The 18,651-nt window shown below is 37.3% G+C and overlaps 1 protein-coding gene across 2 annotated transcripts in view; it reads right to left on the bottom strand.

Annotated features, from left to right (window-relative positions):
* The window catches only part of LOC150099795 (alpha-2-macroglobulin-like protein 1), a 1,007,775-nt gene that overhangs the window by 406,623 nt on the left and 582,501 nt on the right, over window positions 1-18,651 (bottom strand). For both annotated transcript variants that reach the window (XM_090403789.1, XM_090403790.1), the window contains exons 17-18: window positions 16,994-17,111; window positions 8,711-8,900 (exon numbers count right to left, since the gene is read on the bottom strand). In XM_090403789.1, coding sequence (XP_090259915.1) covers window positions 8,711-8,900; window positions 16,994-17,111 — 308 coding nt within the window. The remainder of the gene's footprint in view (window positions 1-8,710; window positions 8,901-16,993; window positions 17,112-18,651) is intronic.

Here is an 18,651-nt window from a genome sequence, read left to right as displayed (position 1 = left end):
ATTATAGGAAATTTAAACTATGGAGATGCAGATTTAGAAAGAGGAATAGTCACAGGAAGAGAAATGGAATTTATACAGCTACTAAAAGATAATTACAAAGGGAGAGCATATAATGGAAGTGATTTGAGGATTTGAGAGTGCAGCATCTAGTGATAGCATCAGAGTAATTAGCAGTAATCAAGGTAGCAACATTCCTTTTGACTTGGGAGAGTGATTATGTAGTCTTGACATGAGAGAATGCCAGATGTGGAATTTTCAGTTAAGAAGGGGGTATGTGTGTAATTACAAGGCAGGTGATTATGACAAGCTGAGAAGCTAGTCTGGAGCAGTGCTATGGCATAAGATTCTACAGGAGAAAGATAGCAGTAGTGCATGAGAGATAGTTAGGGCTGTTTGAAGAAAGCAGTATCACACTACATATCCAGAGTCATATGAATAAAACAAGAAGGAGTAAAATGAATAAACAGCATTATTATGTGGGAATTTCAGAAAAAAAAAAGTTGCAAAAATTGCTGTGCAAAGAGCACAGCAATCAAGTTCACCAAGTATAAGGATAAACCTTGTAGGAATTATAAGGAAGTAAGGAAAGCATAGCAGATTAAGAGAGGAGACTAGCTCAGCAAACTACAGAAAATCTTTAGCATGCTGAACTCTTTCACTATATAAGAGAGCAAAAGGAAACACATACTATGGTAAGATAATGTTAATGGTTACTGATGTTAGGATGCTAGCAGAAGCAGACAAAATAGTTGAGTTACTGAGTGATCATTTTGTGAAGGTGTACTATCCAGGTGAAGATCATTCAGTGACCAATGAGACACTGACTAATGTGAAAACAGAGGCAGATGAACTGCATTGCAGGCACTTAGGATACTACAGAACTTTAATGCAAATACAGTCATGAGATCAGATTGGATATCAGCCTGTGTATTATGAGTATGTAGAAGGGAACTGTCTCAGCTCCACCGATCAAGATATTTAATTTATGCCTCAGCTCTAGGAAGGTGCCAAGGAAGCAGAAAGAAGGCAAAATAGTTTCACTGCATCAAAGAAGCTGCAAAACAGAGGCAGCAAATCACAGACTAATTAGTATCTTAGGAGTAGTGGTGGTAGGGGTTAAAAGTATTGGAGAAGTTTAAAATGCACAATTCAGGAATAGATGGACAAGATTCTTAAATGATATTCTAGGAAGGCAGCATGGTTTATTATTAAGGATAGGTCTAGCCTAAGTAATTTGCTCACTTTTTTTATAATAACTGGTAATTACGGAATTAACAACGCAAATGAAGTATATTAATTAAAGGTAACTTTAATGAATCACTTCTATATTTCGGCAACGTCACATTGCCATCTTCAGGAACATAAAGATATGGTATGTGCACGCAAGCACTAACACAAAGCAAATGAGGAAGAAAGCAAGAAACTAATATTGTTCGCTAAAGTCCTAATGGTGCCTTCTTGCGGGCTAATTTGGTAGTCTTGGCTGTTGGGCTGAAGTTCTCATAATGTAAGTGTCCCAAATTTGGGGTAGTTTCATGCACCCAAATTTGTTGAGGTTAGGAACGTTTTTTAGAGCTGCTGAAGATTCTTTGAATAATTTTTCGTATTTAAACTTGCTGCGATGAATTATTTTTGTTTTTTTCCAACGAATTTTATGGTGGGTATCTAAGGCATGGTCTGCCAGCCCAAGAGCGGCTGTACTGGTGAAACCGGATGTAGTCTTTGTGTTCTGAAATCCTGATATTAGTTGTTCTGCCTGTTTGGCCAAAGTAGGACAATTTGCAGCTGCAAGGGACCTGGTACACACCAGGTAGGTGTAGAGGAAGTGGTTGGTCTTTGGTAGAGCGGATAAGGGATGCCAACTTTTTATATGGTCTGTAACAGGAAGTAAGGTCATATTTTTTGAGGATATTGGTTATTTTCTCAGAGGTGCCCTGGATGTAGGGGATGGTGATAGACTTGGTGTAATCTTTATTGTGGAAGGGGGGAGGGGGGTTGTGGTTTACTGGTTTTAGTATTTTTTGGATTTTTTTGGGGTTATAGCCATTGGATAAGAAAGTGTTGAGGATGTGGTTTAGTTCAGTAGTCAGGGCCTTGTCATCTGAGCAGATTAATTTTGCCCTGTTATATAGTGTTTTTATAACCCCATATTGTTGTGAGGGGTGGGGGGGGGTTTGCTGGTGAATGCATCGGCCAGTATGGGTGAGTTTTCTGTAAACAGAGAAAACCAAAGATCCATTAAGCTGGCGGGTGATTAAAGTGTCTAGGAAGGGGAGGGTGTTGTTTTCCTCTTTTTCTAAGGTGAACTGGACTCTGGGGTGTTGGTTGTTTAAGTATGTTAGGAAGGAGTGGAGTGTGTCTGAGCCATGTGGCCAAATAGCAAACACATCATCCACATAACGAAGCCAAATAGTGGGTTTTTGTGGGGCGGAGTTTAAGGCTTTCTCTTCAAATGTCTCCATAAAGAAATTGGCCAAGGGTGGGGAAAGTGGTGAACCCATGGCTGTCCCCTCTATCTGTTTGTAGAACTTTCCTTGCCAAACAAAATAGCCTGAGTTCATTGTGAACTGAAATAGGGCTGAGATATCGGGAGGAAACTTGGCTTGGATGAGCCCAAGGGTTTCTTTGAGTGGGACATTAGTGAATAGGGAGGAGACGTCAAAACTGACCATTATGTCAGTGTGTTGGAGTGTGAGGTTTTCTATACTGGCATTAAAGTGGGCTGAGTTTTTTATGTGTGATGGTGTGTTGCCAGTGTAGTGTGTGAGCGTTTTGGCTAAATGTTTGGCTAATTTATATGTGGGGGAATCAATGCCATCCACTATGGGACGCAATGGCACATTTTGTTTATGTATTTTTGGGAGTCCATATAATCGGGGGGGGTCTAGAGTTATAAGGTTTAAGTTTGTTGGTGACTTCCACAGGCCAAGAAGTTTTTGGATATTCGTTTTTGGATAAGTTGGTTTTTGGAGGTTTGGCTTTAGTCAGAACACCGACTACATCCAGTGTTACGTTATTGGCGATATGGTTAGGCAGGTTGCAAATCCCACGCTCTATTTGGATCATGATTTCTTCAGCAGGTATCCTTTTAGGAGCTAGAGCGAAACTGTGACCACGTGAAAGTGCGGTGAGTGCTTCAGGCTTTAAAACTGCCGACGAGAGGTTGACTACAGTGTTGAGTGGTGGCTGTGGTAAAGAAGTAGAATTCTTCGTCAGGTTTTCGTATTTTTTTACGTGCCGACTACGTATTTTTTCGAATTCTTTTCTTGCCGATGAGCATGAGATGTCATGAAGTATCGACCATAGATCACGGCCGAGTGTATTCGAAAGCTCTTCCTCTAGCGCCTGTAAGGTTCTGTTTTCGTTGGCAAGGATTCTCAACTTTCATTTCCACAGACTCCTTAAGAAAGTCACTTCTTGGCTTGTGTAAGTCACCAACAAACTTAAACCTTATAACTCTAGACCCCCCCGATTATATGGACTCCCAAAAATACATAAACAAAATGTGCCGTTGAGTCCCATAGTGGATGGCATTGATTCCCCCACATATAAATTAGCCAAACATTTAGCCAAAACACTCACACACTACACTGGCAACACACCATCACACATAAAAAACTCAGCCCACTTTAAAGCCAGTATAGAAAACCTCACACTCCAACACACTGACATAATGGTCAGTTTTGACGTCTCCTCCCTATTCACTAATGTTCCACTCAAAGAAACCCTTGAGCTCATCCAAGCCAAGTTTCCTCCCGATATCTCAGCCCTATTTCAGTTCACAATGAACTCAGGCTATTTTGTTTGGCAAGGAAAGTCTACGAACAGATAGTGGGGACAGCCATGGGTTCATCACTTTCCCCACCCTTGGCCAATTTCTTTATGGAGACATTTGAAGAGAAAGCCTTAAACTCCGCCCCACAAAAACCCACTATTTGGCTTCGTTATGTCGATGATGTGTTTGCTATTTGGCCACATGGCTCAGACACACTCCACTCCTTCCTAACACACTTAAACAACCAACACCCCAGAGTCCAGTTCACCTTAGAAAAAGAGGAAAACAACACCCTCCCCTTCCTAGACACTTTAATCACCCACCAGCTTAATGGATCTTTGGTTTTCTCTGTTTACAGAAAACCCACCCATACTGGCCGATACATTCACCAGCAATCCCCCCCCCCCTCACAACAATATGGGGTTATAAAAACACTATATAACAGGACAAAATTAATCTGCTCAGATGACAAGGCCCTGACTACTGAACTAAACCACATCCTCAACACTTTCTTATCCAATGGCTATAACCCCAAAAAAATCCAAAAAATACTAAAACCAGTAAACCACAACCCCCCTCCCCCCTTCCACAATAAAGATTACACCAAGTCTATCACCATCCCCTACATCCAGGGCACCTCTGAGAAAATAACCAATATCCTCAAAAAATATGACCTTACTTCCTGTTACAGACCATATAAAAAGTTGGCATCCCTTATCCGCTCTACCAAAGACCAACCACTTCCTCTACACCTACCTGGTGTGTACCAGGTCCCTTGCAGCTGCAAATTGTCCTACTTTGGCCAAACAGGCAGAACAACTAATATCAGGATTTCAGAACACAAAGACTACATCCGGTTTCACCAGTACAGCCGCTCTGGGCTGGCAGACCATGCCTTAGATACCCACCATAAAATTCGTTGGAAAAAAACAAAAATAATTCATCGCAGCAAGTTTAAATATGAAAGATTATTCAAAGAATCTTCAGCAGCTCTAAAAAACGTTCCTAGCCTCAATAAATTTGGGTGCATGAAACTACCCCAAATTTTGGAGACTTACATTATGAGAACTTCAGCCCAACAGCCAAGACTACCAAATTAGCCCGCAAGAAGGCACCATTAGGACTTTAGCGAACAATATTAGTTTCTTGCTTTCTTCCTCATTTGCTTTGTGTTAGTGCCTGCATGCACATACCATATCTTTATGTTCCTGAAGATGGCAATGTGACGTTGCTGAAATATAGAAGTGATTCATTAAAGTTACCTTTAATTAATATACTTCATTTGCGTTGTTAATTCCGTAAACTAATTACCATTTATGTCTAACCAACGTATAAGCCTTGCTACTATTTTTTTATAATATGGTGACAAATGAGTCGGAGAAACAAAATGGCTTGACAAAGATATGATAATTATGGATTTTGCAAAGGCATTTGACACAATATATCCCAATAAAGTGATAACTGAGTAGGATAAAGGAAATGGCTAACACAGTAATGATGTTGGATTTTGTAAAGGCACTCGACAGGAACTGCAAGGATTTTAGAACAATAAACCTCATTTCCCATATATCAAAAATACTTATGAGAATTCTAATATAGAGAATTGCATCTAAGGTGGAAGAATTTCTTGGAGAAGATCAGTGGTTTCAGGAAGGGTAGGGGAACAAGAGATGCAATTGGACTGTTAAGAATAATAAGTGAAATAAGTCTGGAAGTGAATAAAGAGGTTAATATCTACGATAAAGAGCCAAGAGGCTATTTTTCTGGCGGCATAAATTAAGTTAAGAGGAAAATAAATCCCTCATTATTTTAAAGCTGGATACGAAACTCGGAGATCGAAATCTAAGCGTTTTATGCTGAAGAACTATCGGAGAGGCCAAGCGTAAGTCAACACCTGGGTGGCACACCACTAGGGCAACTCGTGTCAAAGGTGGAGCAAGCTCCATCACTATCCTTAATATTTTCTCATAATGTAAAATGCAGCTTCTAGAAGATGTATTACTGTTTTACATTATGAGGAGAGGTCACTACCCAGATCGGTTTTGACCTTTATTGAGATCTCATCAGTGAGTAGGTAGACCTGGAATACCAAGGTTTAAGGGAACCAAACTTACATATACCTCTACTATCTTTATCGTAGTAATAATAATATATGGATACACTGGCCTGGCAATTCATTAGTAGGGGTATATGTAAGTTCGGTTCACTTAAACCTTGGTATTCCAGGTCTACCTACTCACTGATGAGACCTCAATAAAGGTCAAAACAGGTCTGGGTAGTGACCTCTCCTCATAATGTAAAACAGTAATACATCTCCTAGGAGCTGCGTTTTACATTACGAGAAAATATTAAGGATAGTGACGGAGCTTGCGCCACCTTTGACACGAGTTGCCCTAGTGTTGTACCACCCAGGTGTTGACTTAAGCTTGGACTCGCCAATAGTTCTTCGGCATGAAACTCTTAGATTTCGATAGATTTCGATCTCCGAGTGTCGTGTCCAGCTTTAAAATAATGAAGGATTTATTATCCCCTTAACTTAGGTTAATATCTGTTATATAGATTTTGAAAAAGCTTTTGACTTCGTAAAATGGGATAAGATGGAGGAAGTAATGGAAAAGATTGGTATAGATTGGAAAGACAGAAGGCTAATTATTTCACTAAATATGGGACAAACTGCCACGGTAAGAGACATATATGGTACAACAGAACCAGGTATCACTGGATGAGGAGTAAGACAAGGCTGTTCTCTGTCACCAATTTTGTTTTAACATGTATTCCGAAGCAATGTTAAGAGAAGCACTAGAGAATTCGGAAGAAGGAATAAAGATTGGAGGTAGCCAGATATTTGCAATAAGATAAGCAGATGACAAGGCATTATTATCAAATACTGAAACAGGACTACAACATCTGTTGAACAGATTACTGGAATCCTGTATCAATTATGGAATGAAAATTAACAAAAGAAAAAACAAAGGCAAATATGGATATCAGAATAAATGAGGAAAAACTGAATCAAGTAAAGACATTTAAATATCTAGGAAGTGTGATTAGCAGTGATGGAAGATGTAAAATTGACATAAAAGCAAGAATAGCGATGGGAAGAGATGCCTTTACTAGAAAATGGAATTTATTCAGAAGTAAAATGGACAGAAACCTAAAGGAAAGACTAATAAAATGTTATGTGTGGAGTGTTGCCTGCTATGCAGCTGAAACTTGGACATTGAAGAAATAAGAAATTAAGATTTTGGAAAGCTTTGAGATGTGGATTTGGAGAAGGATGGAAAAAATCAAATGGATAGATAAAATAACTAATGAAGAGGTCTTAAAAAGAGTAGAAGAAGTCTGTTAAAGAGGATAAAAAGAAGAAAGGGAAACTGGATCGGACATATTCTGAGAAGAAATGGAATCATCAGGGATGCCATCAAAAGAAAATTAGACAGCAAAAAGGAAGAGTAAGGAAAACAATGCTAGATGACATGCTGAATGGAGACAGGTACACAACTTTGAAAGAGAAGACACAGAACAGAAGTGAGTGGAAGGAAAGATTTTGCTACTAAGAGAAGAACCTGCTCATTTGCAGAATACTTAAGAAGAAGACTTGCCAGGATACTACATAGAACTTTGTTACATAAATGGGAGCAAACAGGATTAGATATAAAGCTTGTGACACAGATAAGAGGGTAGTTGATGAATAGAGATCAGAGAGCAGTATATGACTGAAATGAATCCAGAAGAAGACAGGTGACTAAGTGGTGTGTACTATAGGCTCTGCAATTGGTCACTGCAATTTAATTGCAACTTGGTCACTGCAATTTAATTGCAACTTGGTCACTGCAATTTAATTGCAAAATCAATAATATAGGAAATGATTTAAGGATAAATATCCAACTGCTTGCTGATGACACAAAATTGGGAAGAGTGACAGTATAGGAAAGAATAATGGCTGCCAGTTTAATATGGTAAAGTATAAGTTAACGCACTATGGCAAAAAGAAGAAATCACAAGCTGCTTACTACAATGATGGAAATGGGCTGTAGAAAATTGACAAGACTGAGGATTTGAGACTGATTGTGGACAGGGAATTGAAGTTTAGAGGGAATATTCAAAGGTGGTCAAAACAGCTCATCAGATTACTTGGACATCGAAGAACTGACAGTAGGAATAAGGAGATTTTTATTTTAATAAGGTCATATTTGGATTACTAGGATCCCCTGCATTCCTTGGAGATGAGAAGATGGCAAAGATGATCTAGATATGAGTGAATGAGATTGTGACAGGTCTATGGAATATTGCCTATGAGGATGGAGTAAAGGTCTATGGGTTACAAAGGCTAGGTGATAGACAGAAAAGAGAGGATAATGCAGAAACATATAAATTATTAAAAGAGTTTTGACAGGATTAACATGAATGACTTTTGTGACAGGAAGGGATAGAACAAGGGACACTCCCAGCAAATTATGTGAGGGTGGGTAGCAAGATGTGATAAATGATATCCCAACACCCATGTCTCCTTGTCCACAAGATTAATAACTAGGCTTGCATTAAACAGAATATCTCACTTTCAACATCATCAGTAGTTCCAGGTATTAAAACATCACTGAACATTTAACATAAAACATTAAACATTTAGGATTCAAAAAATATTCTGAAAGGCATATCAAACTCAAGGTTTAGATTTTCTTATAGTATTTATTTTAGGTAAACCTGTAACTCTTAATTCTTGGTAACCTTTCAAAATAGTTTAATTAATCCTAAATTTAAGTGATTTATTTTATTTTAATAAAAATAACAAATGATAATTAGCACAAGAGTGAAATCCATTATTTCATACAAGCTTAACTATTTACTCTTCTTTGTGAACTCACAATGAGTAATAAGTAATAATACATGTGAAAAAATAATTCTTTAAGTATAATAATTAAACATTAACATTACCCCACATTCTGCAGTTCCCAAAGCCAAGTTTCAGGAAAATAATTTCTAATCTCAACTACTGATTTTGGCTTTTGTGGTTTTTCTGGTAAGCTTGTATCTTCAACATCATTGGAATTTGGTTTAAGAACATCACGTTCTGGTACAATTAGAGGGATAGCTTGGGGCTCTCCATTTACTCCAGCTCGTCCTTCTAAAATTAGAAACAAAAGTTATCTATGCTATGCTTTTATTATTATTATTATTATTAGTAGTAGTAGTAATAACTGGAGCATTTCATAAGATGCACTTTGTATGACTCCTACTGGTTTCCAAGGAAAATGGAGGGGGGAGAGTTAGTTGTTTGTAATAATTGAACATTAGGATGGGTAATTCAAGGTTCAGATAATCAGAAAACTTAGAAAATAGCAGGCAGAAAAGTCAGTTATTAAAAAACAGGCAAAGCCCAGCTTCCGTGCATGGAAGCTGGGCAAGAATGTGGTTAACAAGGGTGTTAGAGCTAGGTTTTTTACTCGGAGAGTGGTGAATGAGTGGAATAAGCTGCCAGAGTCTGTGGTGGGTGCTACGACCGTGAATGAGTTCAAGGCAAGGTATGATAGATACTGTGTGAATGTCGAATAGTTGTTCTTGACATGATGTTAGAGCCTCCCTCGATGAATCTATCGACTCCTTGGAGTTGCCCAGAATAATAATAATAATAATAATAATAATAATAATGGAAAGAGAGGCTGAGTATAGTAATATGCATGGGGAACTGTCAAGGAAACACAATGGACTGGAGTCTATTTGGCATTCCCTGTCTGGGTACACATGCCTGTGGGTCTTTCACTCATGACACATAACCTTGCTCTTTAATTAACTCTTTCTCAACATATGCAAGTCATTATAAAGAATTTCAATAACACAAAAAAAAATAAATAAATAAAACTGTAACTCAAAAAAAAATCTCTAACTCTAACCCAATTCTTAAAAATAACACACATCTATATCCACTTCATCAAAATTCATGTTCTCAAAATTTGTGAGAACATGAATTTCTAACAATGTACACTACTTCTTACAAACATCTAAACCTGATCATTTATTTTAAATGGAATTTAAAGCAGCAGTCTCAACTACTACTATCCACAACTTTCCAAACTACTCTAGGTGATTCATTTATTCAGTCACCTGTACATCTGTTAGAAGATCTGAGATCTGGGGTCAGAGAATGACAAATTTTAACCCCCCCCCTCCCTCCCTCAAAGTTTCCAGTTTCCATTCAGTTGTGATTGTTTGGTGTCTCCATAAATCTCTAAATTCTAATAACAACACTGACCATTTTTCATTATGTATCTTTGAAATTTTTTCTTCTACACTGAAACCAGTGGAGTTCCCATAATTATTAAATCACACGTGCACCACAGTAAAAATGATTTATTGTGCACATATTTCATCTTATGTAATATAAGACATCATCTGTGTGAATGAAGAACAACAGTGAGGAATTTGAACAACAGAAACAGTCCAGTGCATGCATTACATAAGAATCCCTCTTATACAGTTACATGTTAGTTAGGTTAAAAACACTATTGGACTGAAAATATTAATTCAATTCAATTGTTCAAATTCCTCACTGTTGTTCTTCATGCATACTGATGGTGTTTTATGATACGTAATATAAAATATTTTTACAATAAATAATTTTTACTGTGGTACACATGATTTTATAATGAAGTCTGATTATCTGTACTTTTAAATACCTAAAGAGTGAAGCTGCCTTCCTTGAAGACATCAATATTCCCATCTAAGACTGGCTTCCTTTCTTCAATTCTGTTGATCAAGCTTGAAGAGATGCAGTGATATCTGCTGATGATACCAATCTTTCACAAATTATCATCTGTCAATGAAAATATATGATAATTCTCTCCAATCTCTCAACACTGTTGATCCCTTTTTAGCTGGTTCACCTTTCAAATATATTGTGGCTGTCAGCATCCACTTGGTAACTCAGACCATAACCTCATTCAAGTTTAATTTTATGTAGAACATAAAATTAAACTTTCGCCTAGCCACACTCAGTCTCAAGTTCATCAGCACTAACATAATGCAAAATGGGATGATCTGTGTAATTTATAATCCTTTTCTTGGGCTGACATTTTTTTCACTCTTCTGATCCAAATACTTGCAAAACCAAATAACTTAAATAATTATTACTGGAAAAGGTCTTCAACCCTCATTCCATCCAAAACTCAAAACTGTTATCCAAACCTTTTAATAAGTATACCAAGCCAGTCAAAGAAAAGAACTGAGACTATTGCAAGTGACTTATTTACCCTCCACTGATTTAACTTATTTGCCAATAAATACCATTCATATCATCCTTTGCATCTCCTAATATATTTTGTCCTGTTTCCTCTATGTCAACACAGAATAGCCTCGGATGCACTACTTTCAATGATCTCATCTCCAGCGAAATGCCTATGCTTTTTTGGCTGCAGTTCATCAGCTATCAGGATACCCACACTTCACATTTTAAACTACTATGCATCTCACATTCTGCTCACTACATCATCTTCTAGATACTATACTCCATTCCAATAACAATATCATCTGAATACAATGTCATCAATCTACTTCTGTATTGTAGCTCTCACCCTCTCAAACACCTTAACTACAACTCCACAATACTTTGCAGCTTCAGACTTATCACTACCTTTATGAAGATGAAGAATTTTATTTTTTTCCCACTCCTCTGGGACTTCTGCTGTTCCATGATTCTTGTTAAACAGAAATTCCAAGGATGACATTATCTCCTGGGAACATTCCTATAAGACATGCAGTGATATTTCATTAATTTTGATTGCCTTAATGACATCGAGTTTACTTAATTCCTCATAGACCTCTTGCTTGCTCATCATAATTGTAACATTCCCATATGATTAAAATGTTTTTATTACGATGGTTACAATTTTCGTAACATTCAAATGTTACAAAATTTTGCCACTTCTGCAATTTTTCAATTGCAGATGCGACAAGAGATTAGCAGGGCTGAAAAAGAGAAACAAGCAGATGGTCCAGAGGAATAATAAAGACCAAACAAACAAGAAAAATAAGTTAAGAAAATTATGTACAGAGACTCAGTGATCAGTGACAAATCCTATTACCTGCCCAAGTGCAAAAATTCACCATGTTAGCCACACCATCCAGATGCAAAAAGATGATTCGAAGGATATGATTGTCTTGGTTGATACAAATTATTTGAGAGGCGAGAAGTATTCTAGGAGGGAGGATGTAAAGGAGTTGTTAGAAGAGGCAAAATTGAAGGGTGAGAAGGTGAAGATTAGAAGTCTCCTACTACATTATGATAGAGGTGAACTGGAGAGAATTGGTAGCCAATGAATCTATACGTAGACTGTATACAGAAGGAATGATGTAGGATTTGTTGATTTGTGGTCTGTGTTTGATGGAAAGAAGGATTTGTACAATGCTGATGGACTGCATCTAAATGGTTTTGGTGTTAGGTGTCTGGAGAGAGCATCATTCGTCGAGCATGCTGAAGTGCAAATTCAGGAAAACTTAAGTAATTAGGGTAGAAGCAAGTGAGTTTGTGTGAAGGAACCCATGTGGGTAGTGAGTATGAGAAGCAAGTGAGTTTGTGTGAAGGAACCCATGAGGGTAGTGAGTATGAGAATGACCAAGTGTGGAATTTAGTCTCTCAAGCAAAAATACTGAATAAGGTAGTCAATTCAGAAAGTAAAGGTAAGCGGGAGCTAAAGGGATGATGCAGTTTCTATACACTGATGCCAGAAGTATCAGGAACAAGATGGAGAAGTTTTTGGCATTGGTTAGTGCAACCTTGCCAAAAGTTATAGGCATTAGTGAGACTTGGCTAACAGCAGATGATGCAGTTACAGGCATTGAATGTGAAGTGTTTAGTATTTTCAAAGAAGATACAGAAGATGGGATGGGGTGAGGAGTACTACCGATGATAACAGATGAATTGCAATCAAAAAGAATAGGAGACAGGCAGGAGGGTGACTGTTCATTTGGAACAATCTGGTGTGAGATTAAGGCCAGTAAGACAAAATATACAGATAGTTGCTGCTATAAGCCAGGGAGTTCCACAGATGATTTGGAAGACACATTGCCAAATTAGTATGATGAGTGCAGGTCGAGTGATTATTAGGGAGGATTTCAACTATGGAGATATAGACTGGAAGGAAGAAAGATCACGTGGCAGGAAGGAAATAGAATTTCTACACCTGCTAATAGAAAATTACTTAAGGTAGCATGTGATGGAGGGGGACTAGGGGTGGGAGAGTATTGGATCTGGTCACAGGATCAGAAGAGCTATCCATAGCCAATGTGACCACATTGCCTCTAATTGATGAAAGTCTTGACTTGGGAGATTGTACAACATGAGGAATATTCTGTCAAGAAGAGGTATATGTGGAACTACAAGGCAGTTGATTAAGACATTAGGAAAAAGCTTAAATCTGTACCATGGCATAAAACACTGCAGGGTAAGGATGTTAGTAATGCATGAGATATAGTTAGAGATCATCTAGAGCAGGCGTAGCCAACTTCATTCTATACGAGGGCCAATATATGATGAGTGGTAGTGTCACGGGCCACACACTTTTAGACAGAACTTAAATAAAAATAAACTCTGCATTTTTTCAAGACAATAGTTATATGTATTGAATTACTATATATAAAATACTTGATTGATTTAAATATAAGTTGTTAAATTAAATTTAATTACATATTTCTGGGTTTTTTTTTACATGTACCACAACTTACTGAGAACACTGTGGGCATTCATGTGTGGCAACAAGTTCATCAAAGTCGATTTTCAATGATGATGATGATATTCATAACAAACTGACTGATTGGTCATCAGTCAGTCGGCTTCTTTGTGACGATTTAACTGCCCTCATAGTTGAGAAAGTGCATTCACAAACATAGATGCAATTCTCAAGCTGGATATTTTCCCCTTGGTACCAGTTTCCAAACGTCAATGCCCATCTCCACCCTTGACGGGAAAAAGGGGTCACTTTGAAGGTCACACAACTCCAATTGAATAGGCTCGTGCCGCTCTGAAATGTCACATTTCATTGGGTTGTTAAATAATGTCAGTTGTGGCCACAAGTCACTGAAGTCAGAAAATCGCTTACTGAATTGCTCCAAAAGTTGGTCTAACATGGGCACAAAAATTTGAAGTCAAGGTCATGGCTCTCCTCCATCAACTCCCTGCAGGAAGGGAAATGTACCAAGTTTCCTCTGACTATGATGAATTTAAAAACCTTCAGTCGCCTTATGAACCCATCTAGGTGTCCAACTAAACCTGAGATTGTTTGGTTACATCCCTGTAGATTCACGTTGAGTTCATTCATGGTGTGTGATGTCTGTTAGAAAGGCGAGTAAGCTGTTAAAATGAGGATCACATAGTTTTGTGATTAGTTCTTTGTTTGTCTTCTCGTGTTCCTCTAAAAACTGTTTTATTTCCTTTCTCAAAGCAAAAAAACCATTTCAAACAGTGCCCTCTGCTTAGCCAATGTACTTCTGTGTACAACACTAAATAATCATATTCTGCCTACATTTCTATTAAAAAAAGAAAGAAACTTGCAGTGTGTCAAGGCCCGATTTCCGCCCTTAATTAGATTCACACACCTCATTACAGTTTTCATAACATCCTCTATCTCCAGAATTTTACCACACAGAGCCTCCTGATGCACAATGCAGTGCAATACAGGGCAATTGATTCCAGCCTTCCTTAGTAAGCCAACTAAGCCTGTTTACCACGCATTGATTTGGCGCCATCTGTCACATTAGCTGTGAGATTGTTGATGTCACCAGTACCATTTACAACCTTCGTAACTGCATCATAAATGTCCTGACCTTTGACTGTGTTAGGCAATGACTCTAATGCTAGTAGCTCTTCATTAATAACAAAGTCTTTGGAAACAGTTTGAATGAAAATTAGAAGTTGAGCTGTATCTATTATGTCAGTTGATTCATCCAGAGTCAACGAGAAGTAAGCTGAATTTGTAATAACACTTTTTAATTTATTTAATATCTGAGAACCTATTTCCTTGACTCTTTTTGTTATAGTTTGTTTTGATAGCTGGACGCTTTCAAACTCACTAGCAATTTTATCTTTCCCAAATGCACATGCCATTTTCACAGAACAGTATTTTACAAATTCGCCATCAGATAATGATTTTTTTTGCTTATGCTATCTCTGCGCTTAAAACAAACGATGCCAAGAGTGAACTTTTTTGTATTGATCTTGGTTCAGTAAAAACAGATTTCTGAGCACTAACCTTTCTCTTCAAATTACGTACAATTTTAGTACATACTTGTCCAACGTATTCTTGGTATTTAGCGGCATGGTGTTGTATGTAGTGGTGTTTGAGGTTATATTCCTTGTGCACAGACAACACTTGCAAACACACAAGGCAAATTGTGGTTTGTTGTCATTATTGTTTATAAACAAAAATTCATTTTCCCATTTCTCCAGAAATGACCTGTTTTCTTCACAGATCTTACGTTTCTTACTCATAGTACACAAAGGCTGAAGTAACTGACCAGGGGACACAAACTGCAACAATAACACTGTTAACTGTGAAACTGAGTCTCTGAAACTGATCACTGTAACCAGAGCAGAGCAAGTGACTTTCAATGATGCGTTACTCTGGAGCGCATAGAAATCTACCACTCCCACTACTACTACAACTCGCACAGAGAAGCAATAGATTTTATAAATTGAGTATTCTTTTTAAAGCAATTTTGATTCCGTGTTGAGAATATAAATTGTTTCCGTCATCAGAAATAACGAATATAACTAGTATATATCAGAAAATCTGCGGTCGAAACTAATAGCTAAATTGATAATACATATAATTTAATATAGTTTTTATCCTACTGTGGGCCGTAGTAGTCATTTTACTTCCCAAATTCACATATTTGGGAAGTAAAATGACATATGATTTGAACTGTAAAAAAAAGAAATAAAGACCAGGCTTGCAAAGGGAAGAACAAATCTGAAGGCCATGGATAACATCTGTAAAAGTGAAGTGATCAGCATATACAAACAAAATGAAGAGTACTGGAAAGATGCATCTTCAGTGGTGTACTGTATGGATCTGAAACATGGGTAATAAATAAGGAATCAAGTAAAAATAATTTTGCATTTGAAAGAACTTGTTACAGGAAGATTCTAAGAATAGGGTGGGTACAGAAAATCACGAATGAAGAGCTCTATCAGAAGATACAACCAAAGGAGAATCTAATGCAGAAGATTATACAACGAATGCTGCGATTATTTCAACACATCTACAGAATGAGTGAGGACCAGAAGATAAAGACATTCATGTTTGGTATTATGGATGGTCTAAACAGAAGAGGCAGATCATATAGAGAATGGATAGATGGCATAAAGGACTGGTGTGAAATGGGTTTACAGAAACTGCAACACTGTGCACTGGACAAAAACAGGTGGAGGAAGATAGTGAAGGAGGCATCGGACACCAACAGACAGTGAGGCTATGGTTCATGATGATGATGAAAAGGTGTCAAACCTTATTATTAAAATACTCTGGATGACAGATAGATGTTTCCACTTAAAAAAATTAGGACTCGTGAATACTGAGATCTCCAGGAAAAAGGACTTTGATATTAGGAGAATTATACTGGAGAAATTCAAGATTAAAAAAAAAAAAAAAAGAAGGAAGGAAGGAAAAAAGAAAAAAGGAAAAAAATTCTCAATGGCCAGAGCAGTGTTAGGAGGGTGACTTATCCATCCATGTAATGTGCAAAAGAAGCACCCATATCTCCCTGCAATAATGGATAATTACTATAGTAACTACTATAATAATTATGAACTTCATTGAAATTACTATAATAATTTCAGTGAAGTTCATAATCATCTTCAGTCCATCATGCAGCATAGTTGTTTTTTCTGACTGAAATATGGTGTCATCATTAATGACAGGCACTGTGAGCATAATGGTTAGCATGGGCCTTCATGGGGGTGACAGTGTACTAAAGATAATGATAATAATAAAAATAATGGGAAATAATGTGGGAAAAGAAAGGATAAAAGAGAAGGATGAGCATTCCATTTTGACAGTGCTGACGACAGAAGAAATGGAGACACAATATAGATTCAAATCTGTTGCAGTTTTCATCAAATTTAAACGAACTGTCATACTGAAAAGATTGCCTATTTTGAGTCAATTAGTAGGGTGTAAATTTTCTTCAGAAGACAATTATAAATCTTATAACCTAAAATATGCTTACCAGAAAGTTCTGTTGTATGGAGATCATTAAAGCGGTGCATTGTCCGAGGTAGGACTTCTAATCTCTGGCATGGCCTTGTTTCCAATAAGAAATCACTTAACACAACCATTCCAACTTCCTATAATTTATAAATAAAAATAACTATGAAAATTGCATATTTATAACTAAAGAGAATTATTGATCAAACACAGAAATCAATCAAACAGTAAATCTGGTGCAACTGAAAAATGTTGTGTGTATGACTTGTGAATACTGAGATCTCCAGGAAAAAGGACTTTGCTATTAGGAGAATTATACTGGAGAAAATCAAGATTAAAAAAAAGAAAAAGAAAGGAAAAACGAAAAAAAGGAAAAAAATTCTCAATGGCCAGAGTGGTATTAGGAGGGTGACCATCCAGTACTATGTAATATGCAAAAGTAACACCCATATCCTCCTCTAATAATGGGTATTACAACTATAGTAATTTCAGTGAAGTTCATGATCATCTTCAGTCCATCACAGAGCACTAGTTATTTCTGAACTGAAATATAGTGTTGTAAATGGGTGGTTTTTTCCAACCCTTTTCTATATTTTACTATATCTTATAAAAATCTATTCCACCTTTCGCACTACTGTGTTGTATGCCTATGAATACTGGAAAATTTATTTGTTACGACTGTGCCACCAGTATTTCTATATCAGCATAAGACTCAGTGATACGTACGGTAGATCCCTCTCTCTCTCTCTCTCTCTTACTAGCATAAATTCCCTCAATAAAGTTTACATCAACAGTCATGGTTCTCAAGTACTTGAACTACACTTTTAATGCCTTAGTTGTTTCCTGCTTGCAGGTGGGATTTATTTAGGAACAGTGCATTGTAAAATTAAGGACCAGGTGGCACTCTATTGACATTGAATCAACACATTTATTTACAGCAAAAAAACAATTTACACTATATTTCCAATAGGAAGAAATACTCCATCTAACTCTTAGTTAAGAAAAATTGTTAAAATATCTTTGCAATTCATAATTATCATAACACATAAATATTCATTCTTTTTCAACATTAAGTTAAACTCCTAGCCAATTTTACTGCTAACAAACTGTTATTCTTTAACTATTACATACATGTTTTCCAATCACTATCAAGCATTAAAATTCATTCTTAAACACTGCTAAATTTCAGTCCACTAATAAAGTTCTCCTATGTTTCACATAAATGAATGAAAGGATTAACTCACATTAGCTCTACTACCCTCGGTGTGCACTTATTCTTGGCTTTGTATTGGAGTCCTGAGTTTGCCCTCCGTATTAGGTTTTGGATTCCTTTCTATGGATCCTGGGACACTGCCGTCAGATCAGTGACACCGAAGGCTTCTGGAGCATGGCACTCATAAGCTCGGGCAAAGAGGTTCAGCATTTGGAGCACGTGCATTCCCATTTGGGTAACAGTACAGTTCCTTTCCAGCTCGAAGGTTCGCTCCTCGGACAATAGCTACCGGTGACAAATGTCATCAGATCTAGACTCTGTCTGGTGGATCGGCCTTTGTCAACATCCTTGGACTTCTAGCGTAACCTGGCCAAAAAGTCACGTCCTCGATGATTGACATCCAATGTTCGATCTTCTGGCCAATGCCTTTTATTCATCCTCCTTCAGATCCCTGCATGAAAGTTTGG

This window comes from Typopeltis vanoorti, chromosome 14, assembly GCF_054136105.1.
Source record: "Typopeltis vanoorti isolate ZY-2024b chromosome 14, IOZ_Tvanoo_1.0, whole genome shotgun sequence".
NCBI lineage: Eukaryota > Metazoa > Arthropoda > Arachnida > Uropygi > Thelyphonidae > Typopeltis > Typopeltis vanoorti.
The sequence above is the reverse complement of the archived record's forward strand: the minus strand, read 5'-3'. Positions and strand labels throughout refer to the sequence as shown.